The sequence below is a fragment of the Astatotilapia calliptera genome, chromosome 5, assembly GCF_900246225.1.
Source record: "Astatotilapia calliptera chromosome 5, fAstCal1.2, whole genome shotgun sequence".
Taxonomy (NCBI): Eukaryota; Metazoa; Chordata; class Actinopteri; order Cichliformes; family Cichlidae; genus Astatotilapia; species Astatotilapia calliptera.
Window position 1 is genome coordinate 30,205,628 of NC_039306.1, and position 27,288 is coordinate 30,232,915.

At 41.8% G+C, this 27,288-nt stretch overlaps 1 protein-coding gene across 2 annotated transcripts; it reads left to right on the top strand.

The window, feature by feature from the left end:
- The first annotated feature begins 106 nt into the window (after positions 1-106).
- On the top strand, positions 107-25,187 carry mst1rb (macrophage stimulating 1 receptor b). Of its 2 annotated transcripts, none has more exons than XM_026168843.1 (21): positions 107-466; positions 2,930-4,234; positions 13,217-13,393; positions 13,479-13,601; positions 14,508-14,678; positions 14,782-14,942; positions 15,232-15,367; positions 15,459-15,595; positions 15,837-16,016; positions 16,179-16,278; positions 17,489-17,707; positions 17,805-17,951; positions 20,169-20,322; positions 20,498-20,587; positions 20,715-20,930; positions 21,020-21,100; positions 21,293-21,474; positions 21,609-21,718; positions 21,827-21,992; positions 22,144-22,280; positions 23,435-25,187. In XM_026168843.1, exons 2-21 carry the CDS (start codon positions 3,029-3,031, stop codon positions 23,664-23,666), a joined length of 4,125 nt encoding a protein of 1,374 aa, XP_026024628.1. In that variant the 5' UTR covers positions 107-466; positions 2,930-3,028; the 3' UTR covers positions 23,667-25,187. The 2 variants fall into 2 exon arrangements, with proteins under 2 accessions (XP_026024628.1, XP_026024629.1); XM_026168844.1 differs by having other exon boundaries at positions 20,718-20,930.
- The last annotated feature ends 2,101 nt before the right edge of the window (positions 25,188-27,288 follow it).

The window sequence follows — 27,288 nt, forward strand, 5'->3', positions numbered from 1 at the left end:
CACTTCCGTCTCACAAACGCGGAGCACACTTGCACAACAAAAGGAGTAAGTTTTATGGTGCTGTGAAACAGGCAGGGCAGTGGTGGGGGGGATAAGGAGGAAACGTTTATGGCATTAAAAAGTGACTGAGGCCACCTATAGACGCTGGGCTAATTGGCTTCTGTTCGTGCTGCTGGTGTGTGTCAGTGTGGAGCTGTGAGGGGAGGAGCGAGGACACAGCTGAGGTACAGAGGACCGATTCAAACCGGGAGTTAAAGTTAAATACGAAGCGGGCGCTAACGAATACAGAAGGGCTTATATTTAAAATATATATATATATATATATATATATATGTTTGTGTGTTAAGCTAATCGTGTGATATTAACTCTACCTGAGGAAAAACCCGCCTTCCCCCGCGCGCTGTTTTACAGTAGGCGCAGAGCTGGCAGTGGCTGCTTCCCTCAAGACTGTGACTGACCTGCACAGGTAAGCTTTTCATCTTTCCTTCTTTCCTTCAGCAGCGTCTGCTCTGATGTTTAGATACAAAACAGAAACCAACTAGCCTTCAGAGCACAGGCAATGCTAGAAGAGGACTTTAAAAAGAATAGCTTGTGTTTATGATCCAAAGTTTGACTTACAGCACCGGCATTCTTTATATTATCTCTCACAGCACTTATAATGCAAGGAAGGGTTTCCGGTGTCATCCATTTATAATTGTTTATAAAAAGCAAGCTATTTGCGATTAATATTTATTGTGGGGGTTGTGAAATATAAACTCAGTGTTGCGTTATCTAAACTCGGGTTTTGGAATGAAAATAACATCTTTAACCTGTGGACTGGAGCCAGTGTGCACTCTGTTACACTGGAGTGATTCAAAGAAGTAAACGCAGATTGTAACCGAATATGGAGACAAAGTAAAAGGAGAAACTTCACCAACCCAACAACAACAACAAACCCATAAATACAAGCGATCAACTGAAGAGGGCAGATGAGCACAGGGCGAAAAGAAATTATGCTGTTCTGTGTTAAGATACTCATAATTGGACTGATTTCTAATCTCACTTGTTTTGTATAAAATCACACAGTAGAAATAAAGATATTTTCAAAACAAAGAAATGCAGACGCAGTTTCTCCTTAAACTGGATATTTCTAGTGAGTCTGTATTGCCTTGGAATTTATTTCCTTCTTCTCAGTCAATGAGTCCTTCAGGTTCAATATGTGTTCACTATTGATTGTTCGAACAGCAGCTCAACTCTGCAAATCCCCCTGGATATCTGTGCATTGATTATTCTAAGAGAGGTCTTCGATCTTCTACTCTTGATTAGGACGCCGAAGTGCCAGTGAGCAAGGTGCTTTACTGGCAACTCATGCCGGTTCACTGATGAAGCCTTGATTGGCCTGAAAATAGCAAAGTGAATGGAAACTCTGTTTCAGCCGTTTGCTTTATTAACCATGAACCCGGAGAAAGTCAATCAGTGCCATTACTATGTGTACTCATGTCCCCAGACCTTAACCTCAGCTTTACAAGGAGCTGCAAATGTTAAAATGTAACAACAGCATCAGCGGGGTTCAATGAATTATTGATGCAAAGACCTGAGACTCTGAACTTTTCCATACGACTGCTTTTAGCAAAAACAAGTGCTTTGTGCTTAAAATCAGTTGGCTCACACTGCCGTTTCTGACGCTGTTAAATATAATGTTCAAAATGGATTAAATTCTCTGACACGAGCCGAAGAGCAGTTTTGCCCTCACCTGGTAGTTTTAAAGGCTACACAACGTCTGACGACCATCAGTCCGTGGCCATCTTTTCCCCCTGAAAGGCACGTAGTGGTTGTAACAGGAATGAATAATTGAGAGGCCAGGCCAGAAAACAGTCATGGCGTATGTCCAGTTAATGATCCACCCACTTATGTATGTTCACGATGAAGACAGGGCTCGGACGCTACGTAGAGCTTGGGCTGGATGAGCAATGGAAAAATGTAGATTTGCTAAATTTGGTTGGTTCATGTTGAGCAAAAGTCATTATCTTGGCTTGTTACCACCAACTCCCTTGCATAAAAGAAGATGATTCATTTGAAAAACTCTGCCTGTGATTAACCAGAGTAAACATGACCAGACAGATATGAATGGCTTATGTACAAAGCCCCAGTAAAAATAGTTACATCCACATCTTCTACCACCACAACTCTGTGTCTGATGATCTAAACATTTCCTGTCAGTGTCTGTGGTGAGTCAGAGAAAGCTTTTATTTTTATGACCACATGTGCTTTTATTATCAGGACCAGACAAGATGGTGATCATGATTGTTACCTCGGGTCTTTTAGGGTTCCACGCAAAACATAATAAAATACTGTTATATTGATTTTCACTTTCATTAGTAGCAAATCCCATAGGAGGCATAATTTATCATGACAACATGAAACAACAGGCTACTGCTTATCATTTTATGGTCTTACAGCAGTTTTAGTAAACAGCTTTCAGACACATCTCACTTCTGTCAGCTTTTACCTCTTCATACAAACGGGATTGTGGCTCTTTGTTTGTTCAAAAGGTGGTTCTTTAAACAAAATCCATTCCTGCCAAAGGAACCTTAGATAAGAAATAGGCGATATGCATTTAAAAGCCTTGAATGAAGGTAATGTAAGTACTGCTAGTTATATGCTCACTTGATTTCTTGGCCTGAGCTAGATGAGAAGATCTGTCTAATACTTATACATGTCCGTTCAGTATAATGTTGGTCCTAGAGGACATTTAGCTTAAAGCAGGAGAAAGCAGTCAAGTCAGCCAAGATCCCCTTTTCACTTTCACATCTTTATGCAAAGCTTTCCTGGATCATCTTTGTTATTTAACTCTCAAGCAAGGAAATATCAAAGCTTTAGTCATTCTTGAGTTGCAGCTCATGATTTCTTATCAGTTTAATGAGTTATTTTACTCTTTTTGTTTGATCAGGTGTCACTGGGTGGTTTAAGGATGGTTTTGACTCAGCAGCAGACCTGGAGGTAGCGACACATCGCCTGTGCCTTTGGGCCCCTGGAACCCGGACTGGAGATGGTCCACTGGGCCGGACAGTGGTGGGCATGCGTCTGGTTCCAGACTGTGCTGGCCTTTGCCCTGGCCAACTGTGCGTCATTGGCCCCCAGCCCTGTCAACTTCTCTGTTGTGTACACAATGCCTTTCTTCCAAGCTGGGGGTCCCATCCAAAACATAGTCAACAACTCATTTTACCAAGAAGTGTACGTGGCCTCTAAGAATGTGATCGAAGCTGTCAACAGAAGCCTGGAGAAGGTGTGGGAGCTCCGCACTGGGCCAGTGGGGGGCTCAGAGTGTCACATATGCAATTTGTGTGAGATTGACAAGAATCACAACTTTCCAGAGGACACAGACAATCAGGTGTTGCTGTTGGATACACTCTTTATGTATTTATATTCTTGTGGAAGTTCTCAGTACGGCGTATGCTATTTCCACCAGCTGAACCCAAATGGAGAGCCACCCTCTCTTTCAAAGTGTTTGTTCAGAAAGGGCTCAAACTCTGCTGCTAACTGTCCTGACTGTGTGGCTAGCCCTCTTGGTACGAAAGTCACAATGGTGGAGGAGGGTCAGACTGTCTATTTTTTTGTCGCGGCCAGTGTTAATGACAGTGTCACTCAGCGTTACGGCAGGAAGTCTTTATCAGTTCGTCGACCACTGGCCACAGAAGATGGTTTCTTCAGTGATGTGCGTGGTCTGACTGTCCTTCCCAGCCTGCGAAAGACATACCATATTGAATATGTCTACAGCTTCTTCACTCAGGAGTTTGTGTACTTCCTTTCAGTCCAGAGAGAGAGCCCGGATCAGGAATCGTCGCCTTTTCAGACTCGTCTGGGACGTCTCCCGAGGAACGAATGGGAAATGAAGCGGTATCGCGAGTTGATCTTGGAGTGTCGCTTTGAACCAAAGCGCAGGAGGAGGAACGTAGCCAGTGAACCTTATAAGGATATTGTGTACAACGTGGTCCAAGCAGCCCATTTTGGCAAAGCAGGCAGGGAGCTGGCAGAGGAGTTAGGAGCGGAGGAGGAGGATGACATCCTGTATGGTGTTTTTGCTGTCACCGACGACAACGGAGTCACAGAGCATGACTCTGCCCTGTGCGCCTTCCCCATGGACAATGTGAACAAGGCAATTGCTGATGGGGTGGATGACTGCTGTGAGTCTGGACCTGAGCAGCTCTCTAGAGGGCTCTGCCATTTCCAACCCTGTGAGAGCTGTCCACATGAGGTGAGCGCATCAGTCTGCAAATACACAACTATGAAAATGCTACTTCTTCTTCTAAATGCTACAGTTGCTTGGTCTGAGCTGGCAAAAAGGAAAGTATGTCGCGATAAGATGAGCAGAAAATTATCTGAACTTGGATAATTTATGGACTAACAAAGGTGGCTCGATAAAACTCTTGCACAATATGTCTCTCATCTTCATCAAGCCTTGGTGCTGAAAATGAATCCATCACAGGAAGCCAAAAACTGTTTGTCCTGTAGTGGCAGGCTCCAAAAGTGAATCAATCCCTAAAAGACTCCCATGTTAAACCCTAAATTAAAAAGCCCCTTTACAGCCTGGTACCAAAAATGGTTTTGGCCAGAACTGATAGTTCCTCCTTCCATCTTTTCTATGAATATTTAACTTGAAGATGTCATGAAGATGTCTTTGAATCATTGTGGTTTAGTGACAAATAAAACTTAGATAAATACACACTTATACCACATCTGTAAACAATGAGATTTCTGACAAAACCTTCACTAGGTTTACAAGAAAATGTTGATCAGACACAACCACACAGTGTTGTCACCAAAGCGTCACTGACGAGGCAAATCTCCCTGGGTTTCTGGCTAGGTCACACGCATCTTATATGGAGCAGGGATTTTCCACTCAAAGGCGAGAGGTTTGCTGGATGAAGATTTGGGGTTTATTTGCAGCTTTTACATCAGACACTCGTCAATGGAGCACATTTTTTGAGATGGTTTTGAGAGATATTTAGAGACAGTGCAGCTAGGAAAACAAACACTGGAAATTTCAGAGCATCTGGTTGTTCTTGAATGCATCATTGCTTGGCTGTTTTGTGCACAGCTGGGATTCTCGGCATATTTGGCCAGCTTTTCCTACGTCTGGCTACTTCTGGCTTCATTACACACAGTACAAAACCAATGGGAGAGGTCTGGGTGGTATGACCATCTTTTATATACAGTCTATTGTATTCACCCTTTTTGTATGAATTTTTATGGTCATTCAGTTGAATCTATTTTCCTCTTTAGCCAGAAATGATCCTGTATTCATCATGTATCACCTCCTCTAGATGAGACACCAATGAAAAGGAAAATTTTGTGGTTTCTGTGAAGCAATATTAAGGTTTCCATTTTAGTCATATTAGGAATGTGAGAAGCTTTTGCATCGGCAGTCAGTTGGCAGCCACTGTTAAGTCAGAGAAAACAGGGATGCAGAAAGCTTTTTGGATCGCTAATAAATATGGAAAAAGTCTTACTACACTCATCATTATCCAGAAGGACCTGGATGGCAGCCAAGTGGGAGTGAGGGTCAGTTTTTTTTTCTATAGGCTGAATGCTCTCAAGAAGGGACTGGAAAGGTTTGCCCCGTTCCCTTTTTGTGTGACTTTAGTCAGTGGCCTTTTCAGGTGATGCGTGTGCGTTAGGATGTCTGATTTTAAAGGTCTTAGAATATGTTGCTGCTGGTTTCTCGTGGGAAAACGCCTGTTTATTCCCAGATCCCATGCATATTTCTCATATTTTTTTGTGTTAAATTATTCAGTTTTGTCTTTTGGGGTAGGTTTTGGGTAGTGGGAGCTGTGGTAAGACATCTGATACCACAGTTACTTTAAGTAAATTCCAGTTTGAGAAACTATGAGTATTCCCACAAGGACTGGTTGCTATTACTGTAATGTTGCTGTGATATTGTAAAGCTGTATAATTAGTATGATTTCAGCTGCTGGTTATCCCAGATGATGGCACTTCAGGAGAAAGTGATTTCATAAAGTTTGGCAGAACTCGAGTTATGTTGCCCCTTCCTCTGCCTTTGGAGGAACACTTTTTGGTTGGACTAATGAAGTGTTCCTGTAATGGATCTTCTGTTGTTGCTTTTGGCTGCTGGTCTGAATATTGAGTAACGTGACAGCGGGACTGTCCAATAGACTGAAACCTTGGTTCTTCCACTTCACAGCAGACCAATATATGCCAAAACTGCTGCCAAAACATCATCTGTGTTTAATACAGTGGCTTGCAAAAGTATTCTGCCCCCGTGACCTTTTCCACATTTTGTCACATTACAGCCACAAACATGAATCAATGTTATTGGAATTCCACGTGAAAGACCAACACAAAGTGGTGTACACGTGAGAAGTGGAACGAAAATCATACACGATTCCAGACATTTTTTACAAATAAATAACTGCAAAGTGGGGTGTGCGTAATTATTCAGCCCCCTGAGTCAATACTTTGTAGAACCACCTTTTGCTGCAATTACAGCTGCCAGTCTTTTAGGGTTTGTCTCTACCAGCTTTGCACATCTAGAGACATAAATCCTTGCCCATTCTTCTTTGCAAAACAGCTCCAGCTCAGTCAGATTAGATGGACAGCGTTTGTGAACAGCAGTTTTTAGATCTTGCCACAGATTCTCGATTGGATTTAGATCTGGACTTTGACTGGGCCATTCTAACACATGGATATGTTTTGTTTTAAACCATTCCATTGCTGCCCTGGCTTTATGTTTAGGGTCGTTGTCCTGCTGGAAGGTGAACCTCCGCCCCAGTCTCAAGTCTTTTGCAGACTCCAAGAGGTTTTCTTCAAAGATTGCCCTGTATTTGGCTCCATCCATCTTCCCATCAACTCTGACCAGAGCATGCTGCTGCCACCACCATATCTGACAGTGGGGATGGTGTGTTCAGAGTGATGTGCAGTGTTAGTTTTCCGCCACACATAGCGTTTTGCATTTTGTCCAAAAAGTTCCATTTTGGTCTCATCTGACCAGAGCACCTTCTTCCACATGTTTGCTGTGTCCCCCACATGGCTTGTGGCAAACTGCAAATGGGACTTCTTATGGTTTTCTGTTAACAATGGCTTTCTTCTTGCCATTCTTCTATAAAGACCAACTTTGTGCAGTGCACGACTAATAGTTGTCCTATGGACAGATTCCCCCACCTGAGCTGTAGATCTCTGCAGCTTGTCCAGAGTCACCATGGGCCTCTTGGCTGCATTTCTGATCAGCGCTCTCCTTGTTCGGCCTGTGAGTTTAGATGGACGGCCTTGTCTTGGTAGGTTTACAGTTGTGCCATATTCCTTCCATTTCTGAATAATCATTTGAACAGTGCTCCGTGGGATGTTCAAGGCTTGGGAAATCTTTTTGTAGTCTAAGCCTGCTTTAAATTTCTCAATAACTTTATCCCTGACCTGTCTGGTGTGTTCTTTGGACTTCATGGTGTTGTTGCTCCCAATATTCGCTTAGACAACCTCTGAGGCCGTCACAGAGCAGCTGTATTTGTACTGACATTAGATTACACACAGGTGCACTCTATCTAGTCATTAGCACTCATCAGGCAATGTCTATGGGCAACTGACTGCAGTCAGACCAAAGGGGGCTGAATAATTACGCACACCCCACTTTGCAGTTATTTATTTGTAGAAAATGTTTGGAATCATGTATGATTTTCGTTCCACTTCTCACGTGTACACCACTTTGAATTGGTCTTTCACGTGGAATTCCAATAACATTGATTCATGATTCATTCATTTGGCTTGTTACTATGTCACTGAATTATTAAGCTATTTCTGTGATGACAAATGCACTATTGTTTTAGACTTAAAATGTTTGATAATATTCTGGCTTACAGTTTTTATTTTTACAGCTTTTCAGTTTAATTAGTTTTATATTTGTATTTATGATTTGTATTTAGAGTAGCTGTAACGGAGAGTTAGGCTTTAGGAAAGCAATTCATACCCACTGTTTTATACTCCTCTGGGATTAGGAGGTGGATGACTTCAGGCAATAGCAGTGCTGTTTTTGTTTTTTTCTTAAGCTCTAAGGTTACATACAGTCCATATATTTTTAGACACTGACTCAATTTTAGTTTATCTGTATATCACAACATAATTGAGATATAGTTATATGATTATTATGGTCTGATCTAAGCAGCTGAACAAGTATATTGGATTAACCACATAGAAATTACTGCCATTCTTTGCACTGGTACTTATTAGCATGGTCTCAAATGTAACTGGATGGGTTCACTTAAGGGTGGGATTTGAATGTGAACAAATTTAATCTTCAAGGTAAAGACATTTCACTTGTTTCATCAACTGAAACAAGTCATTTTTAGGATTCAAAAACAAACCAAATCTGTCAGAGAGATAGCAGGAAAGGAAACTGTGGCACATTTGGTGAAAAAAATGACACATAAAAAGGACCTTACCGAAGACAGAAGGTTTACCGAAGACATTAGAGGTGGATCGCTGCAGAATCCTTTCCAAGGTAAAGAAAAACCTGTTCACAATATTCAAGTTAGGACAACTCCAGGAGGTAAGCATATCATTATCAGAGGTTCACCACAGGGTTTAAACCAGTGATCTGTCTCAGAGTGGCCAGATCAGACATTAACACATACCTAAAACAGCACGTATCTCCTGGAAAAGCAGGTTTTGGACAGATGAAACTTGGATCAACGTATATCAGTGATGAGGGGAAAAAAACAGAGGAAATGTGACACAAAGACATATATGGCCTCCAGTGGCACTAGGCCACTAATGTCAGGCTTCAGTTAACTGGAGGAGACTTCACACTACGATTGGACATTGACTAGAAAAATATGGCAAATTCAAGCCTGTCTGTAAACACGACAGCTTGGAAGGTTTTAAATAAATTCCATTAAAGCTTTGCAGGGGTGCAGAGTGGGCTCATGTTAACAATCCATAAAAATTTCCCTACATTCACTAAGCTCTTCAAGGTCAACTCAATGACTTACTGACATTCTTACTGACATTGTTTGTATTGACGACATATAGGCAGTGATGTATAGGGATTCTAAATATCACATTATTTTATTATGAATGTTATGTAAATTATAATAACAGGTCATAATATTCCAGAATTGGCATTTTTTCTTTTGAAAACACTTATGATCAAAACATGTTTTTCACTTGATATTTATTGCAAAACATTAAAATTGTAACACAGGCGAAACTGGACTCAGGCGCAGACCAGCTAGAATAGCAATCGTAAATGTATTTACGAAACACCACGTGAAAGTATAGACAGTGTACAGGGCAGGGATATGCAGCGGTCCAGGGGGAAATGGGGAGAAAGTTCAAAACACGCTCCGCTCATTCGCTCCTTCCCAGTTCGTCTTCGGCACTCTTCTGAATCCAGCACACTCTGCTCACTCGCTCCTCTCGTATTTGTTTTCTACACACTCACTCTTACTCCATTCTACGCCACACCACCAGGGAAACAGATCGGGGGTACGGACAAGTCCGAGAACCTAAGCACAAGAGAACTGCGGTTAGCATAATCCCTGTAGTCACACGAGAAACAGGGTTTATTGGGGCTGTACTGACGAGAGTAACTCAACAAAGACACAGAGACCATGACAAAAATAAATTTTACTAAAAACAAAATGCATGCCACATGTGCTCTACACCCAAAAAGTGTCATTAAAATTAAGTCAAGTATATTAAAATGGGTTTTAACAGGACCAACTTTGCACTTGTTTTTACTGCACTACAAACTTGGCCAGGTCTCCCTTGAAAAAGAGGTTTTTAATCTCAATTCGATCTTCCTGGTTAAATAAATGTTAAATAAAAAAATACAAAAAAAAAAACTTTTTAAAGTATATAGAACAAAGAAAACAAAATGAATATTCACGAAAGACAATACTATTCCATTACAAGTAAATGCTGCTTAGTGAGCTGCCTTGGTGGAGGTTTGTGTTCTCATAGTGCTTCTTGTTCCTTGGTAGAATACTCCCTTAAATCAAACAGTGATGCTCCCTGCTCTGTATCTACAGCTCCAGGGCAATCCTCCTGTCAGTAATGCAAGGCATAAACATCTATCAAAGGCCTTTAGATTATTAAATAATCATATTATCACAACCGATTCACCTCGGGCTTCTGGTGTGCCAGATACTTTGTTTCTCTTTGTCACCCCGGTGACGAGCTCAACTTATCTCACAAGAAAGCAGCTCAGTCTGTCGAACCACAACTGTACATTTTCCAGAGATCAAATATTACAATCTAATAATATGGAACTGCTCAAGGCATGTAAAACAAACAATGCTCCCATGCGGTCGGACAGCTAATAAATCTTCCTTAACATACTATAATGGCTGTGTTCTTGTTTACATCAAAAAACCTTTATATGTGATTGATGGTGTAGATTTGATTACATTTCCCATTAAACAGTGACTTTAACAGATTTGTCCAAATGCAAGCCCCCCTTAATAGTTTATTCTCAAGGACCAACTTTCATCACACAGCATACATTAGATCAGACATTCTCAGACTCTGCTCAGTTGTCATAAAGAATCAGAATTGAAATACTTTATTAATCCCAGAGGACGTTATGTGGTCAAAGTTGCCCCAAGACAGTAAGAACAGTAACGAACAAGTTAAAGTACCCCTCTTATCATACTGACTTTGTTATTTCTCTATAGAGGATGTGCAGATATTAAGGGTATACAATTACTGCAGTGTGCACTTGTGTTTTTAGATCAAGGAATTGTACAGAGAGATGGATTTGTTTCATGCTGCCTTTTAAGTTAAACATATCCCTGCAAATACAGTAATTTGAGTTAGAAAATATACCTCAGGGTATCGTAGTCAAAGGAGCTTGCAAAGAAAAGCGTCTGGACTTCTTGAAGACGTTTCACCTCTCATCCGAGAAGCTTCTTCAGTTCTAAGGTCAAATGGTGGAGAGTCCCAGATATAAACTTAGTGGGAGTAACCCCCCACAGAGGGACAAAAGGACCCCCTGATGATCCTCTAATCGCCTGAGCCAAGGTGTGAAACTGGGTGTGGGTCCCAATCAGCCAGAGTTTCGGGTGTGTTCATTGTGAAACCTGGCCCCACCTTATCATGCGAATTCCTGAGGTCAGATGGCCCAGGATGTGAGTGGGCGTTAAGGCGTCTGGGAAGGGATCTCAAAACTGGATTATAGATGGCAGAGAGTTGGTGTCGTAAACCCCCGCCTCTGTTCAAAGATGGTCGCTCACAGTGGACATAGATGGCTTCTTTCACTCCTCTTTCAAACCGTCTGTCCTCTCTGTCCAAAATGTGAACTTTGGCATCCTCGAAAGAGTGTCCTTTATCCTTAAGATGCAGGTGGACTGCTGAGTCTTGTCCTGTGGAGGTGGCTCTTCTGTGTTGTGCCATGCGCTTGTGAAGTGGCTGTTTGGTCTCTCCAATGTAGAGGTCTGAGCATTCCTCGCTGCACTGTACAGCATACACCACATTGTTAAGTTTGTGTTTTGGCGTTTTGTCTTTCGGGTGAATCAGTTTTTGTCTGAGCGTGTTGCTGGGTCTGAAATGCACCAGGATGTCATGCTTGGAGAAAACTCTCCTGAGTTTTTCTGATACACCGGCTACATAGGGGATGACAATGTTGTTGCGTCTGTCCTTCTTATCCTCCCTCGCTGGTGTCTGGTCTTCTTTTCTGTGCCTCTTTGCTGACTTTAAGAACGCCCATTTAGGATAGCCGCACGTTTTGAGTGCTTCCTTTACATGTGTGTGTTCCTTCTTTTTTCCTTCAGGCTTAGAGGGAACATGTTCTGCCCGGTGGTGTAGGGTCCTAATTACTCCAAGTTTGTGTTCCAGAGGGTGATGGGAGTCAAAAAGGAGGTACTGGTCCGTGTGTGTGGGCTTCCGGTAAACTTCGATGTTGAGGTTGCCGTTCTCCTCAATGTGCACAGCGCAGTCCAGGAAAGGCAAACAGTTGTCCTTGGTGTCTTCCCTGGTGAACTAGAAGACAACGCAGGAAATTTCACACCTTGCTTCCAAAAACACACACTCCTCCTCCTGAATGGAGGATAAGAAAGACAGACGCAACAACATTGTCATCCCCTATGTAGCCGGTGTATCAGAAAAACTCAGGAGAGTTTTCTCCAAGCATGACATCCCGGTGCATTTCAGACCCAGCAACACGCTCAGACAAAAACTGGTTCACCCGAAAGACAAAACGCCAAAACACAGACTTAACAATGTGGTGTATGCTGTACAGTGCAGCGAGGAATGCTCAGACCTCTACATTGGAGAGACCAAACAGCCACTTCACAAGCGCATGGCACAACACAGAAGAGCCACCTCCACAGGACAAGACTCAGCAGTCCATCTGCATCTTAAGGATAAAGGACACTCTTTCGAGGATGCCAATGTTCACATTTTGGACAGAGAGGACAGATGGTTTGAAAGAGGAGTGAAAGAAGCCATCTATGTCCACTGTGAGCGACCATCTTTGAACAGAGGCGGGGGTTTACGACACCAACTCTCTGCCATCTATAATCCAGTTTTGAGATCTCTTCCCAGACGCCTTAACGCCCACTCACATCCTGGGCCATCTGATCTCAGGAATTCGCTTGATAAGGTGGGGCCAGGTTTCACAATGAACACACCCGAAACTCTGGCTGATTGGGACCCACACCCAGTTTCACACCTTGGCTCAGGCGATTAGAGGATCATCAGGGGGTCCTGTTGTCCCTCTGTGGGGGGTTACTCCCACTAGGTTTATATCTGGGACTCTCCACCATTTGACCTTAGAACTGAAGAAGCTTCTCGGATGAGAGGTGAAACGTCTTCAAGTAACTTAAAGAAGTCCAGACGCTTTTCTTTGCAAGCTCCTTTGACTACGATGACCTGGATGACTGAGAACCTTCACAGACACCTCAGGGTATACTTACTAAACTTCTTCTACAGTTAAACCTAAATGACTGCTGATCAGCTGCTGAACACAACGTAATATGATATATCAAGAATAAGTGATCATTTTAATGCTCAGTATAAACAATTTTTTATGTCTATAGCCTGAAACACATTGACAGCACAACACTGCACAAGATCATACTCTCTTTTTCCAGCATAAAGGACAAACAACCTGTTGATACCCTGTTGCCACATATTGTGCAATACTGCCTCGCTGCAGCTTGCACTTGAACTGCTTTTTCTCTCACCATTTCCTGTTGTCTGTGCCCTCTGCTGTCTACGACCTTTGTACTAGAGCATGGAGAACAATGCCACATGCAGAGACCATCCTACCATGGTGTCAAAGCCCTACTACAGAGTGGACCTGTTCAACAGGAAGATGACAAACGTCCTGCTCACATCTCTCCTCGTCACAACTATAGAGAACAAGACCGTGGCCCACATTGGTACCTCGACCGGACGCCTGCTTCAGGTATAGCATAATTTATCATCTTTAGCATTTGTCTTTATTTACTTGCTCCTCTACTAATGATCAACCCTTCATTTTGTGTTGGCAGCTTGTGCTGACAAGATCCAGCCCTGTCATCTTTGCCAATTACTCCTTGGTAGAAAACCAGAGGGTCTCCTCCATTGCTGCTGTGCATTCTTCAGAATATCTTCTCTTTGTGGTTGGAGACAAGGTACAGCTGCAGTCCCTTTGCACAGTATACCAATCTTATACCAGTCCAAGCTTAGCAGACTCTGTGGGTAAATCGTGCTCTCACTATTGAAAGACACGGAGATCTGGTCACATCACAGTTACAAAAGAGCTGGGTAATTTTAGCAGTCTTTTTGTGACAATCTAGAGCACCTGCCCGGGTGTTCTCTTGCCTTAGGGCCAGCGAATGTCTTTCACTTTTTAAATGGTGTTACCCTTGTGACCATGAGAATCAATTAGTGGGTAATTAGAAAATTGAAGAACTTGAAATGACTGTCAGAGCCTTAAACCGAATCATTAAATCAAACTGGTCACGTGACCTTAGAAAATGACGCTCCTCTGAACATGTTTGTAATATTTTGATGACACTAGATAAGACTCGTTTCAGCACTAGGAGCTGTCCAGCTGACCTCTTAAACAGACTATTGCTGAATGAGACCAAGTATCAGCTTACACGTCTCTCTCCATGAACAGGATCAGTTATTAAGGAGCAAATAAAATGATTCTACAGTAGTTTTATGAAACAAGCAGTGTCCAAAGTGCCAGTGTAAAAACTGAAGATTAAACATTATTTTATGCACACCTATGTCATTTACATTATCACTTACATCTTGTTTAAATCCTGCATTTAAGATTTTTACATGTGTCCTCCTAACACTATGAAAGGGATGATCTACTCAGGTATTTAAATACAAGAAACAAGGTATAATGCAGACAAACATGTCAGGCAGAATACTTTTCATATTTAATGTGAGAAATCAATACTTGGTTTTGAAAAGAACATTTCTTATGCTGCTTATAGGCTTCATTATATGAAAAATAAAATGGAGAGTTTTTTCCCCCCTAGCAATAAGTGTGTGAGATGAAAACGGTTATTATTCTGTTTTAGATGATCCAGGTGCCCCAAAGAGGACCAGGCTGTCAACACTTCCTGACTTGTGCCATGTGCCTGACTGCCCCAAAATTCATGGGCTGTGGCTGGTGCTCTGGAGTGTGCTCGTGGGAGAGCGAGTGCCACAATCGCTGGAGAAACGAGTCCTGCCCACCTGGGATCTCCGGAGTGAGATTTAGTCTAATAATCCACAATCTCTGAATCTGAAATCTACAACTTATGACAGCATTCATTTTCAATGGTGAACTATAATTGTCTTTTATTAACACAGTTCTTTCCACGGACTGCTCCCCCTGATGGTCAAACAGAGCTAACGCTGACTGGGTGGGAGTTCCAGTCGCCTTTGAGGCCTGCTATCACCTCCAGAACCCACCAGATCCGACTGGGACAGACGTCCTGCACTGTGATTCCAGCCAAAAGCAACAACACGTAGTGAGTAACTTTGCAAGGCTTGTTTTGGTTCCAAGGACAAGGTTTTTGTGTTATAACCATTATCAGCAAATCCATCAGTAGTTTTTTTTTTTATATCTTTGCTGCACTGTGATATGCCCTATTTATATTAATGCTTGCTCATTATTCTATAACGGTCTTTGCAAACAGCAAAAATAAGTCACCGAAGGTAATTTTGTTTCCTGTTGTAGTCAGACAGTTCACCATGAAATTAAATTGTTAGTAGTTTTGTTGGACATGTCTAATGCAAGTGTTTTCTTCTGATACTCAGCTTGGTGTGTAAGATTCGCTCTGGGGCCACTGAGCTGTTCAAACCAGTCAACATTACAGTGGAAGTGCATGAGGGCAAAGTGGAGGGACGCTACTCTATTGAAGGGAAGGCAGAAATGCCAGGATTCACATTTGTGGTAACCTTTGTTAATATCTTGCAATTCTTTTTTCCTTGTCTATGAAGAGGGTTTGCTTTACCACAAAATCAAAATAAACTGACTTCTTCAGGTTCCCAACATCACAGAAATCCAGCCCAACTATGGCCCTCGTGTTGGGGGCACACTCATCACAGTGAGTGGGCCTCACTTGGACGCTGGAAAGACCAGGAGAGTCACTCTTAACGATGTGGCCTGCGACATAAAAAGGTACAAATACAAAACCTTACGTGCTTTGTAGCACAATCACTTACTCGGTTTCTCAAGTGTTTGTCTTAGAGCTTGTAAAGTTGTCTTGGTTTGGAAAAGTGTTAAAAGACTCACAAGTGAACTATTTTTTGCTCCAGTTCTTGATGATTACACAAATATATTTTAGAGCATGAAGCCTTTCGATTTGCTCCAGTTTGTCTGTTGTGACGTGTCACTCACACATAGCTTTGTCTCTCTGCAGGGTCACAGCGCCTAAAGGCAACGTGTCTTCCATCATTTGTTTGTCCAAAGAAATCTCAGAGGTGAGAGATGTTCCTCTGAGTGTGTTCATTGACAAGTCTCCTGTTCTCACAACAAAGGTGTTTTACTACAAGGAAAACCCAAAGATAACAGACGTCCGGCCTGACTGTAGCTTTGACAGGTAATGCCACAGAAACCTCAGCACAAAAACAGCTGCTGTGTGTACATACTTTGAGGGCATGATTGGACCATTTTGCATTTGCACTTCACTTTTGTGTATTATTCATTTTTCTGAGATGGCAGATTCATTAAAAAATGGAATTTAAACGTCTTTTTGTTGCAGAGGTTCAAAGATTGTCATTGAAGGGGAGAACCTGGATTCTGTTTACCGCACAATCATCCGCTTTAAACCCAATGAGAGCCACCTGAAATCTGTGTCAACGGTACAGTTCCATCATCGATCATTGTAAATATACAGTGCTCAAAAAAATTAACAACAGGTGCACCAATGAGGCAACATTCAAAACGGGAATGGTTTTACAGCTGGAGGCCACTGATATTTTTCCCTTCTCATGTTTTCTTACTGTTTTTTTTTTAACTTGTTTTCCATTTGGGTAGGCTCAGTGTCACTACTAGTAGAATGAGGTGATCCCTGCACCCTACAGAGGTTGCCCAGGTAGTCCAACTCCTACAGGACGGCACATACATTTGCTGTATTTCCTACCATAGTCTCAAGAGCATGGAGGAGATTCCAGGACCCAGACAGTTTCTCCAGAAGACTTGGACAGGGCCTTAACCAATCAGCAGGACAAGTGTCTACTCCTTTGTGCAAGGAGGAACAGGATGAGATCTGCCAAAACTACAAAATGACCTCCAGCAGGACACTGGTGTTCAGAAACAGACTGACGAGGCCCGACATCCTCAGTGTGCTCTGTGCTCACTGCTGAACTGCGGCACCATGAGCACATGAGAACATGTAACCAACATGAAAGGGTCTGGAGAAAGTAATCCTGCCTGTAACATAGTTTAGCATGGCTGGTTTAGCGGTCAGTCAGTGAAGGTTTCCAGGTCACGCAGTTCCAAAGGATGAAGGAACTGACACCAACTGGTCCCCATGCTCGCCCATACTTAAACCCAATAGGACACCTCCGGGAAATTATATTTCAAGTCCATCCAGAGCCACCAGGTTGCACTTCAGGCTGTACAGGCTTCATCTAGATCTGGAAAGAGATACCCCCCGGATACCGAGGAGTATTCCACAACATTATCAGGCATGCGTAAAAGCATGTGGGGGCCACGCAAACAACTGAGGAACATTTTGAGTTGCTGCAATGACATTTCTTTTGCAAAAAGGACTATTCTGCTGCATCATTTTTTCAGAGTGTCTTTGAATTCAACTCTCTGTATTTTAACTCTGATAATTTTTATGCCCACAAAATGCTGCGACATCCTTTCATTCCTAACACATTACCCAGTCCATGTCATTATAAATATCCAACATGATTTTTCTCCCTTTGAGATCTGATATGTTTTTAGTATTTTTTTGAGCTGTGTATTAAATTATAGAGTTTCTCTATTGCTTCTCTGGGTGATGTGCTTATATTTTACTGTATAGAACAAGCATTAAAATTTTATTACACTGTTTTGTTTCAGGAGTGCCTCGGCAAGTCTTTACCCACACGGATGGAATGCATGACCCCTGTTTTCCACAGGGATGAAACTGTGGAAGGATCGCTATCTTTTGATATGGATGGAGCATCAAGCCTGTGGAGCAAAGAGTTCTCCTATCACCCCTACGGCGAGCCCATACCTTTTGAAACAGAAGGACATGTTCTAAATTTGTACCCTGGGTTTGATGAAGTGTCACTACATGTAAGCTGTTGTGTTACTTCATTCTTACTTAAATCAATTCAAATGTGTGGAATATATTGGAAATTTTAAATATCACACGTTTTGATCCTGTTCTTAGCACCAAAAGCTGAACCTGGTGAGCTCCTGCATGACCATCATTATGACGGTGGCAGGTGTTGATTGTGGTGCTAAAGTCCTGGATAATGAGATAACCTGCAGGATCCCCAAAAACATGACCATTCCTAGTGAGGGACTACCAGTGAAGGTCGGTCAGATGGTTATAAATTGATTAACGTGATTCAATATGGAACTTGGGGTCCTAGGTTTTACTGTCTGTGCCACTGATTAGTAACCATTACTGTACGTCACTAAGTTGTCTGTCCTGTCTCGTGTACCTACAAGATAGGATAGACAAGTAACTGTTGGATAAATTCAATATTTTTTATATGAACACAGATCCCATCTCCACCATACTGATTCCGGCATTCTAACTATGGGTTCTGACCCCATATCTATATAAAAGACCAGTTTCTGTGCTTTTTATGACATTCAAATGAAAGAAATTACAAAAATTAACAACATGGAATAATGAGTTGTGATATTTCATGATTCCCTGAACATGCTAAATTTGCAAGTTCAGAATAAGCTAACCCTATTTTTAGCTTACTAAATATTAAGTGACTGTCCAAAATAAGCTAGTTTTAGCTTATTAGCATTTAACCTAAGTTTAATATTAAAATAATATGTTGACTGTAATATATTACTTATCTTTCTGTAAGTAGGCAATGGATTGGAATGTCAGCATTTTAAATTTGCACTAATGTGTCATATACAGTGTTGGGGTCAATACTAAACAAAAACTCATGCATCACACATTACTCGCTTCTTTTCTTAAAACTAATGCAGTACGTGATTTAATTACTCCCCGTGGAAAGTAATTTCTTACACTACTCGTTACTTTCATGTAACATGACCTAAAATGCATTGCCACATAAATACCGGTTAACAGTGTTAACCTTCGGCTGCATTCCACACGCTGACACAAATCAGTACTTTAATGACGACATACACGATGGCTTTCTTTTTTAAGCATGAACAAAGACCACTACACAAAGCAAGGCAAGTTAAAAGTGATCATCGGAGTGATTCTCCTGCAGAAACACGTGCAGGTATAAAAGAGAAGTTACAATGCTACATGTCTGAATGCTCATCACAGCTACTGTTACCTGCAGAAGGCTTTGGCTGCTGGGTTGTGTGCACTCAATATTGATGTCACTTAGGGGTCTTTGATACCTTTGTGTTAGCATGCTGTGAGTGCAGATGCTTGTACTGAGCTGATGTAGCGTTAGCAGTATTTGTGTCAGCAGCTGTTTCTGTCTTGGATGCACTTTGACTCTTAAAAATAAAAGTAGCGTCCATATCTCCAAGTAGCGTCCTCCTCCTTGCTGTCCACCAGGCATGCAGATACTCTTTAATGTATAAACAGAATACTATAGAAAAATTATGGATCTATTAGAGATGCATGCTGTTTGTTTAAAGTGTTGAGCCATCCACCATAAAATCAACATTTAATGTACAAATTAATATTATAAATTTTTTTTTTTTTTTTTTTTTTTTTTTACAGCTGAGCTCATACAAAATTAGATTTTTACTAACTAACATTGGTTCGAGCATATGTGGCAATGTCATGGATCGGCTGTGTGGCAGGCGGGAGGAGGACCCAATCGCAAGATTCACAAACACGGGGATGAACTCAAAAGCAGCTTTATTGCTGACAGGCAGAACATAGGAAATACAGAACTCAACTAAACTGGGAATCAATAAACTAACACTCGTAGGGAGACACAGGGAATCCACACAACAATGAGGGAGAACGCGACGCCGAACAGAGGGAGACGCAGACAGAAATACACAGAGGGTTAACGAGGAAAGTGGGAACACACGGGGAACACAGCTGACACAGATAACCATAACGAGACAGGGCGGGGTGAACATAACACTGACGGGAGACGGGCAGAGTCAAACAGGAAGTACACAGAGGTTCAGACAGGAGGAGAGAGAGCACGGGGAAAACACAGACATAACGGGCTGGGGAAACATGGAACAACCACAAAGGGAGACGAGGGCTCATAAATACACAGAGGGCACACAGGGGGGAGAGAGAGAGCACGGGGAGAACTTAGACATAACGGGCAGGGGAAACATGGAATAAAACATAAGGAGAGACGAGGGCTCACAGATACACAGAGGGGCACACAGGGGGTAAAAGCCACGAAGGGAAAACACTTAGGGAACAACACAACAGGGCAACTCAGGAAACATGGCCTAAATAGGGAACAAAATACAAACATACAAGAAAACTAAGAACACTGGGCCAACATGGCCCAGGACCATGACAGGCAAAAACTTTTACATAAATGAATGGTTTGCTCCAGATCTACAGAAATACTAAACTTGTGATTTATGGACTTTATTTTCTTAGATCTCCATCAACGGACAGGTTCACAACGTTGGCACAGTGGTGAGGGTCAGCAACCATTACATGGTGGGGATCGTTTTGGGGATCCTGGCAGCTCTGGTTGCCGGGGCGGTGCTGGCCTTTGTTGTCATGAAACACTTAAGGAAGAAGAAGAAAGGTTAGCGCCGCTTTCATGTGTGGACCTTGACGAGTCATGTTTATACAACTGCTAGTGGGTGTCAGTGTGATGAATTACTAAAGTCTTTCAAGTAGAACATCTCAGGTTTTGTATAGGATGTAAATGTTCCACTGTTAGGGTTGATGATTGAACACTATTGTGAAATGTTTTTCAGCCTCCATGGTAGAGTCACGTTTAACCCACAGCGCCAACCGCTGTGGTACAAATAATGTGGAGATGTCACCTGTTGGAGACTACAGAAGAGGTGGCTATCTAAGCACATATATAATATTCTTTACTCTAATTATTGCTGATTTTCCTTTGACAAAGACACCTTCATAAACTTAATAACTTCATGCCTCTCTTTTTCTTTCTCTGTGAACTTTTACTAGTAGTATCGCTAAGTCCTCCCACCCCCTTGGTGGGGCCGGTAGCATTCCCCAGCCTGACCTATGCTGGAGGTCGCATAGATCCGACCCTCACTCCCCTCCTTCCTACAGAAAAGATCCCTATCACCAGTTTTAGGCCAGAGCTGCTGGAAGAGGTGAAAGATGTTCTCATTCCTGCCGAGATGCTTGTTGTCCAGAAACATCGGATTATCGGAAAAGGTAAGGACTTGTGCACGTGAAAAAACTTGCTATGGAAGCCAAGCATTATATAATATTTTGAAGCCAATTATGTCTCATTTTTGTTGCAGGTCATTTTGGAACCGTCTATCACGGCTACTTCACAGACTCCAACAACAGAGAAATCCACTGTGCTGTCAAGTCTTTGAATAGTTGAGTAATTTCTGCTTCTTGAGGTTTGATTTATATGTTTTACGAAAGAACCCGAGTGTCTCTGCTGTGGAACAAAGTGCTAAGAGTATCTGTGATGTCCTATGAGTACCTTTCAGAAGAGGTTCTCTCTGTAATTCCACTGTCTTCTCAGAGGCCATCAGAAAAGAATTTTTACATGTGTGTGTCATCAGGAATAACAGATGTGGAAGAGGTGGAGCAGTTTCTGAAGGAAGGCATCATAATGAAGGGCTTCCATCACAGCAACGTGCTTTCTCTGTTGGGCATCCTCCTGCCACAGGAAGGGCTCCCTCTTGTGGTTCTGCCATACATGAAACACGGGGACTTGCGGCATTTCATACGCTGCGAGAAGAGGGTGTGATAACTATATTAAAATATTGGAAATTCATCACCTCGTTTATGAGGAACTATCTGTTAAATACCTAATGAACTATCATTTCCTTTTGTTTAATGAGGTGTGTCTTGTTGTGTGTTCATGGATTTCTTTAGAACCCCACTGTAAAGGATCTGATTGGCTTTGGGCTGCAAGTTGCCAAGGGGATGGAGTATTTGGCCCAGAAGAAGTTTGTGCACAGAGATCTCGCTGCACGCAACTGCATGTGAGTTTCCAAGACATGCAGAGAATTTAGCAAATGTTTCAGTGTCTCTGTTAGACTTAAAGCATTTGGTTTCGAGAGAATCCTTCAGTTGGCTTTTCCTTTCTTCAGGCTGGATGAGTCGTACACGGTGAAGGTGGCGGACTTTGGCATGGCCAGAGATGTTTTCGATAAGGAATATTACAGTGTTCAGGACCACAGGAAGGCTAAACTGCCTGTCAAGTGGATGGCCATCGAGAGTCTGCAAACACAAAAATTTACCTCCAAGTCAGACGTGGTACGCACATAAAGATTTACTGCAGTAAAGTTGCATTTAAAATGTATTTGATTTGATTTCCATTACACTGTTTGCATTAAAACGTTGCATTTGAGTGTTTTATGCACATTTGCTGACACTTGATGTATATTTTTTGTGTCTTTGGATACAGTGGTCCTTTGGTGTTCTGATGTGGGAAATGCTGACCAGAGGAGCCAGCCCCTACCCAGAGGTGGACCCATACGATATAACGCACTATTTACTGAAGGGCAGGAGGCTTCCTCAGCCACAGTACTGCCCTGACCCTTTGTAAGTAGTAAGAATGAAGTCATTTTATGGCCCCAAATTTCTGATTCACTCCAAAAGTTATTGCAAAAATACACTGTGTAAGTGTTGATGTGGATCCTACCAATGCTTAAGTAGTTCTGGTACAAATTAACAGCTGCAGGGTAAAAGAGAACAAAAAAAAAAAACATGACTCAAAGTCCAGATAATAATGACAAGATGTTCGAGTGGAGTGATACCTGTAAATTCTCCACTACTTTGTATTTTAACATGGTTATGCAACACTGTCTTGGAGTTAATGTTTATGTGTTTCGCACTCACGCAGATACACTTACACACAACTGACAACCCCCCCCCCCCCCAACACACTCTAGTGTGACCGTACTTTTGCCTTTTAATGATAAACTGCTTAGATGGTGATCTCTTGCTCAACAACTAAAGAGTAACCATGCATGCCCCGTGTCCACTGAGGCCTGGCAACACATTCAACGTGGTCTGAGGTCTCATGGAAGGGACCTGGACCACCTAGATCAGAGCGAATCAGAGGAACAATGCTTTTTAATTATATAATCACTTTCTTGGTGGTCCATTCACTTTAAGAAGCTAAATTCTGGGAATGGTGAAACAAACCTAATCTGGCTTGACCCAAATGTAACAAAATTTACATGTCATTAATTAAATATTTTCAAAATATTCTTTGCCAGCTTGAACCATGAACCTCCTGGGATCTCATCTGGTTGCCTATGTGAGCTTCCTAGGCGCTGGATTGTCTTACAGCTGTACACAGCCTGGCAAGCTGTTTCACTCGCTCTAGTCTTTGTGCTAATGAGCTGCCGGGTACAGATATATGCTTAGTGTTCAGACACAGGAGAGCTATCTGTCTCATTATCCAACTCTCAGCATACAAATATATGCCATCTTCTCAAATTGTTGTGCTTCACGGCCCTGTAAACCCTGGTTCAATAAAACAAGTGTATGACACGCATGCCAATCAAAATCGTTCCTACATGCCATGTTGTCATCAGGAGAGGATTAACCAGCTGCAGCTATTAACACATACACAGTGTTTCTGTGTGAGTCTGCTGTAAGTCTGTAAAATTTCAGGGCCTCGTAAATTTTACGTGAAAATGTCTAATTCCTTATACAGTATATTAATTGTGCCTGTATTTTTTCCCCAGGTATAGCATTATGCTCCAGTGCTGGGACCCGGATCCAGAGTTGAGGCCCAGCTTTGCTACACTGGTGTCAGCTGTCTCCACCATACTGTCTGGCCTGGAAGGAGAGCACTACATCAGTCTGAATGTCACCTACGTCAACCTTGACCAGCCTCATCCCTATCCTGCCCTGACTGAATCCGCTGATGAGTATGACTCCACAGACGTTGAAGACTCGAGCTCAATGTCTTCTTGATTCACCTCCCCCTACTTACCCCCTACTTTAAACTGGTTCTGGTGCTAATAGCAGGCGCACAAAAAAGGAAAAAAACAAACTTCTGTCTCATCACACCAGTGTTTTTTACCTCAGTGGATTTGAATCAGAATGGAAAAAGTGAGAAGGCCCAACTGTGGGCTTTAGGTTTGTGAACCAAAGGAAAAAGAAAGACAGAGATAGCAAGATATTCTTCATCGTAGTGCGTTAGGTAAGTAAAAAGTACCTTCAAATTACGAACACCTACAGAAGTGCAGGCTCACAGATGCTGGGCGCTGAAGAAGAAAAGTGTGCTTTTTGGTGAGCGAGGCATTGATGAGAGGGGAGCTCAAGTGCTTATTTCTGACAGTGGATTAAGGGGCTGGTACTGCATTAGTTCTGGATTGGTGCTGCGCAGAGCTTTTGCAGATGCACATGTTCTTCCTCCACAAATGGATCCAAATAATAAAGCATACTTCATCATGTTAGATACCACCAGTAAAATTCAAACCTTAAAACTGCTTTATCTTAAGTTTATTTATTTCCAATAAATAAACTGGTAACCGACAATATGTTAGACTGTAGTAACCAGCTATTAACCAGCTAGTTTTGTCGTACTAGCTGGTTAGTAAACCAAAGAAACAAAATGTTTTTATTGTAATACAGTCATCAAAAAAAACAAAGTACACTCATTTTGGATTCTACAATTTTACATATCAGGACATAATAAAAATAATCTGGTCTTCAGCTGGTCCTGAAATTAAATAAATCCAGTCTCAGATTAAGTATAAAACATGACATATTATCTCATGTCTTTATTTATTTAACAAAATTAAGCCAAAATGCAGAAGCAGTTGGTGAAAAACTAAGTACACCCTAACTATTTCCATAGAAATTTAGAGGGTAAACAGCAGCCAGGTGCTGTTAAATAAAAGCACTTTATTAACTGATCATCAGCAAGTGTGAGCGCCTCAATAAAACTAAAGTTTTGGCAATATGCCGGTCTCACGCATTCAGGCGTTTGTTACCCCAATGCGAAAGAAAGATGTTGATGTCCATCAGTCTGGGAAGGGTTATAAGATCATTATAAGATAAATATAATTCTACAGTCAGAAAGATCATTACAAGCGAAAAGCATTTAAGACAGCTGCCAATCAGCCCAGGAGTGGATGTCCCATCAAATTCACCCCAATTGTAAAGTTGAAAGCTACAGGCCTCAGTTATCATGTTAAATATTAAAGTTCATGTCAGTACATTTAGAAAAAGAAGGACCGAGTGTGGCTTGTTTAAGGGTTGCCAAGAGAAAAGCTCCTCTCTCTAAAAAGAGCATGACAGCGTGGCTTGGGTTTGCAAAGTTGTATCTGAACAAACCACAAGACTTCTGGAACAAAGTCCTTTAGATTTAGATTTAGATGAGACAAAGTGGACATGTGTGGCCATGATGCATTGCAGCATGTTTGACAAACACCAAACGCAGCATATCAGCACAAACACATCATACCAACTGTCAAGCACAGTGGTGGAAGGGTGATTATTTGTTTTTTTATTTTTTATTCACTGCTTACTGTTCTAATGTTGGACTGTTGAATTGATTTGCCTATTGTGGGCTAAATAAAGTTTTGTGAATTGATTCCGATTCTGATTTGGGTTTGTTTTACAGTCACTGGACGTGGACACCTTGGAGTCATTGAGGTGAATACAAACTCCTCTGTAGACCAAAGTATTGTAGAGTCAAATGTGAGGTCATCTGTGTGAGAGCTAAAGCTTGGCCCAAACCGGTTCATGCAGCAAATCTGCAACAGAATGTGTGAAAAAGAAAAGAATCATCGAGGTGTTCGAGTCCAGACTTCGGATTGTAATGTTATGGTGGTGACTAAAGAGAGGTGTGCATGAATGAATGAACTAAAGTAGCATTGTGAAGAACAGAGGCCAAAAATCTCTCCACAATGATGTGAGAGACTGATGCAGCATCAAATCAAAAACAATTCAGGCTATTGTTGCTAAAAATGACTCTACAAGCTACTGAATTACAGGGTGTAATTACTTTTTCACACACTGCTTATATATTTTGGCTTGGTTTTTAATGAATAATGACGTCATAATCTTAATAAACTTGTTCACCTGTGGTCGTATTTACCTAATTCTAAGACCTACCGGCAAGTTCTGTTCCACAAAACCTTATAACTGACAGAGAGTGCACTGTCTTCAACCATAACTGTTTGTCCTTTAGCAGCTAATTTATTACAGAGTCATTAAGTTAGCCTTAATGTTAGCTAGCTTGCTACAAATTACACAAAACAGCTTTGCCAGGTTGGACGAAGTAAAGCTCTTCCGGTCCAGGGATTCTTTAAATAAAAAACACAGTTTGGGGCTAAAAGGGTAGCAGAGTAACTCATATCCAGCAGTGTTGCTTTTAATTATTTTGCTGTATAATGATTCCTCTGCATATTTTGTATCAAACTTTAAAGTTTCAACATCGACCACAACTCTGACATCACCCCATTTCTAACTAGATGTGTGCATGAGATAGTGTAATTAAGTATTTATTTGTTTATAGCTGTGTTCTCATCCTGCGGTTATGAGTAAATATTTGTGTAAGCTGCCTTTTGCACGCCACTCAATCATTTTTTCTTTCTTCTTTTTTTTCTGTGTACCATTCCTCTGATACTGAATGAATCACTTGTTGCAGTTCTCCACTAGGGGTCAGTATTCTTTTAGAAGTCATACTCACTGGCACTGATTTGCTTCTTCCCTGTCAGTGGATCCAGATATATTTAGTGGTTTCATTATTTTTGGGGCTGCAAAACAGCACGACTGACCAAACAGCTCCCACCTCCAGCCGATCCTCACAAAGATGCCACATAAAATTGTAAAAACTGACAACAGACCTGCTACAACAGACCAAAAATATTTTTCCCCTTCTCTTCTTCCTTCACTTGTTCTTCCCATAAACATTTGGCTGGAGCAAATGACTGCATTTTCAATTAAATGAGCTGAAGAAACAGCCAACCGAGACATCTGTCAGTCTCCCGAATAAACCAAACAAGTGTCTCACCAGCATACAGTAGCAACTCCCTGGGCTGGAAACAGGCGACACACACAACAAGCACACTCTCCCCACAACAGAGCTGGAGCCAAATAAAACCAGAGGGAAACAGACATCATAAAGTTTTCCCTATTTTCATGCTGCCAAGAACAAAAGTCAATCCCCGCATGGTGGGGCCTTTGATATAGATGGAGAGCGCGAGCCCAGCTTATGTTGTCAAAGTGTGAGTGTGTGCGTGTGCTTAGTGTGTGTGTGTTTGCAAAGCCACATTTTGCACTGCAGAATGCACAAAATCCACAGTGGTGAAAAATCAAGATAGCGATGATCCTCTGTTTCCCTCTCTCCTGTTTTTGTCCGTCTCTACTTCCCTCTTGTTTTGTCTTGGCCACAAAAGAATCTGTGAATAGAGTTGCTGCTGTATGACCATTTCAAGCCTCATCCTTTTCTCTGAGATAAGTTTATCATTAGGTCCCCTAGTTGAAAGCTATTGAAGTGCATCTCATTTCTCCTTTCCTATTTATTAATACAAACTTGACAACACACACAGTCTATTAAAAATAAAACCTCAACGCTGATTGA